This window comes from Asparagus officinalis, unplaced genomic scaffold (assembly GCF_001876935.1).
Source record: "Asparagus officinalis unplaced genomic scaffold, Aspof.V1 AsparagusV1_Un792, whole genome shotgun sequence".
Lineage (NCBI taxonomy): Eukaryota > Viridiplantae > Streptophyta > Magnoliopsida > Asparagales > Asparagaceae > Asparagus > Asparagus officinalis.
The window spans coordinates 42,046-44,582 of record NW_017973051.1 but is presented as its reverse complement, the minus strand read 5'-3'; the positions used below and the strand labels follow the sequence as shown (position 1 = coordinate 44,582).

Below are 2,537 nucleotides of genomic sequence, written 5' to 3'. Positions count from 1 at the left end.
CATTTTTTACACCAAAAAAGAATATTCTCAGTATCTTTCTTTTTATCTACTTTTATATGATTATTTTTTATTCCCTATATTTTTAACTATTTCAACAATTAACCTCACATATCAAATTTTATTTTTTCACATATTTTCCAAACAAAATGATTTATTATTTAAAAAATTAAACTAATAAAACAATAAAATATTATATTTTTATTATTAATATTGCCAAAATATTACATTTAAGAATACAACAGAAGATAAAATACAAGAAAATAATTAAACATTAACAACAATATAAAAATTACAAATTTAGTATGCACTTAACTATCTGAATTAGTGTATTCCTCCCATAGATGATCTATCAATGCATTACGAAGCGCAATATGGGCATCTTTATCCTTGATTTTTCCGTAACGTGCAATAAATTGAGTAAATCTTGTAGTTTCATCTGCTACCATATCAACTTCTGGTGTTGGTGCTTCCCTCACTTCTTGAATTGGTGCATAAAGATCACGTTCATCCTCGATTATCATATTGTGCATAATAATGCATGCAGTCATTATGTCATGTAATACATGTTTTTTCCAAAAACGTGCTGATCCTGCCACGATTGCAAATCGTGATTGGAGAACTCCGAACGCACGTTCTACATCTTTTCTACATGCTTCCTGTTTCATGGCAAAATATTTTTTCTTCCTACCTTGTGGCTGTTGGATTGTTTGTACAATAGTAGCCCATTTCGGATATATACCATCAGCTAAATAATAACCCATATTATACTCTTTTCCTTGAATAACATAGTGAGCGGGAGGAGCAATACCTTGAGCTAGGTTAGAGAAAAGATTAGATGACTCCAGCACATTGATATCATTATTGGTGCCTGGCATACCAAAATATGCGTGCCATATCCAAAGATCATAATCTGCCACAGCTTCGAGGATAATAGTTGGTGACCCACTACGTCCTGTGTATTGCCCAGACCATGCTGTTGGACAATTTTTCCATTTCCAATGCATACAATCAAGACTTCCTAACATTCCTGGAAAACCACGTTTTTTTCCAATATAGAGTAGCCTAGCAATATCGTTAGCGTTAGGTGTTCGTAGATACCGCTCTGCGAATATTTCCACCATAGCACGACAAAATTTTGTCATACTTTCAATTGCTGTTGACTCACCTATTTTAACGTATTCGTCCGTAGCATCAGCTGGTAGACCGTATGCCAACATGCGAAAAACAGCTGTTACTTTCTGTAACGGTGATAATCCCATTCTACCAAGTCCATCACTTCGTTGTTGGAAGTAATAGTCATGATCTTTCACTGCATCAACAATACGAAGGAACAAACTTCTTGACATCCGATATCGACGACGAAACATATCTTCTCCAAAACGTGGATTATCGGCAAAGTAATCAATGACCAAATTCTGATGCGCAGTTTCTCGATCGCGGTTGATCACTGCATGACCGGGAATCGAGCCACCATGGATCGGTTGGTAGTTTTGTTGACGTAAATTGTTAGCGATGATCATGTTGTTGTTGTTGATGTACTCACATACTTCTTCGGTTTCATCAATCTCTGCAATGATATTGGACAGAAAATTATCATCATCCGAAGATGAAGATGATGATAAGTATGATGGACCTCCAACATCGAAATTCATTTTTGAAGTAAGAAAAGAATGACTGAAGTATGCAGAAATGGAGAATAATAATTTTAACACAACAACGAGTAATTGTGTGGATGTACCTAATCTAGTATGCTATTTATAAAACTTTGCTTAGCTGTATACATTGAACAATGTGTAAAGTTGAGCTGATTTTAGGAAATGCTTTCCAGCTGTTATCAATTTGTCACAAAATTCAAATTTGCTTTTAGCTGTATATGTTGGACAATGTGTAAAGCTGGCCTGATTTCAAAAAATGATTCCCACTCGTATAAAGCTTTCACACAATTCAAGGAAAGCTGAGTTGTGTATACGTTGGACCGCAATTAAAGCTAACCTGATTTTAAAAAATGATTCCCACTCGTACAAAGCTTTCACACAATTCAAGGAGAGCTGAGCTGTGTATACGTTGGACAATGTGTAAAGCTGACCTGATTTTAAAAATTGATTCCCACTCGTACAAAGCTTTCACACAATTCAAGGAGAGCTGAGCTATGTATACGTTGGACAATGTGTAAAGCTGACCTGATTTTAAAAATTGATTCCCACTCGTACAAAGCTTTCACACAATTCAAGGAAAACTGAGCCTGTGTATACTTGAACAATGTGTAAAGCTGACCAGTTTTTAAAAAAATGATTCCCACTCGTACCAAGCTTTCACACAATTCAAAGAAAGCTGAGCTGTGTATACGTTGGACAATGTGTAAAGCTGATCAGTTTTCAAAAAATGATTCCCACTCGTACAAAGCTTTCACACAATTCAAGGAAAGCTGAGCTGTGTATACGTTGGACAATGTGTAAAGCTGATCAGTTTTCAAAAAATGATTCTCACTCGTACAAAGCTTTCACACAATTCAAGGAAAGCTGAGCTGTGTATACGTT

General features: G+C 35.4%; 1 protein-coding gene across 1 annotated transcript; it reads right to left on the bottom strand.

Annotated features, from left to right (window-relative positions):
* Nucleotides 1-264: 264 nt before the first annotated feature.
* Nucleotides 265-1,853, bottom strand: LOC109828172 (putative nuclease HARBI1). Its single transcript, XM_020395202.1, has one exon. It carries the CDS (start codon nucleotides 1,650-1,652, stop codon nucleotides 309-311), a length of 1,344 nt encoding a protein of 447 aa, XP_020250791.1. The 5' UTR covers nucleotides 1,653-1,853; the 3' UTR covers nucleotides 265-308.
* Between the last annotated feature and the right edge of the window lie 684 nt (nucleotides 1,854-2,537).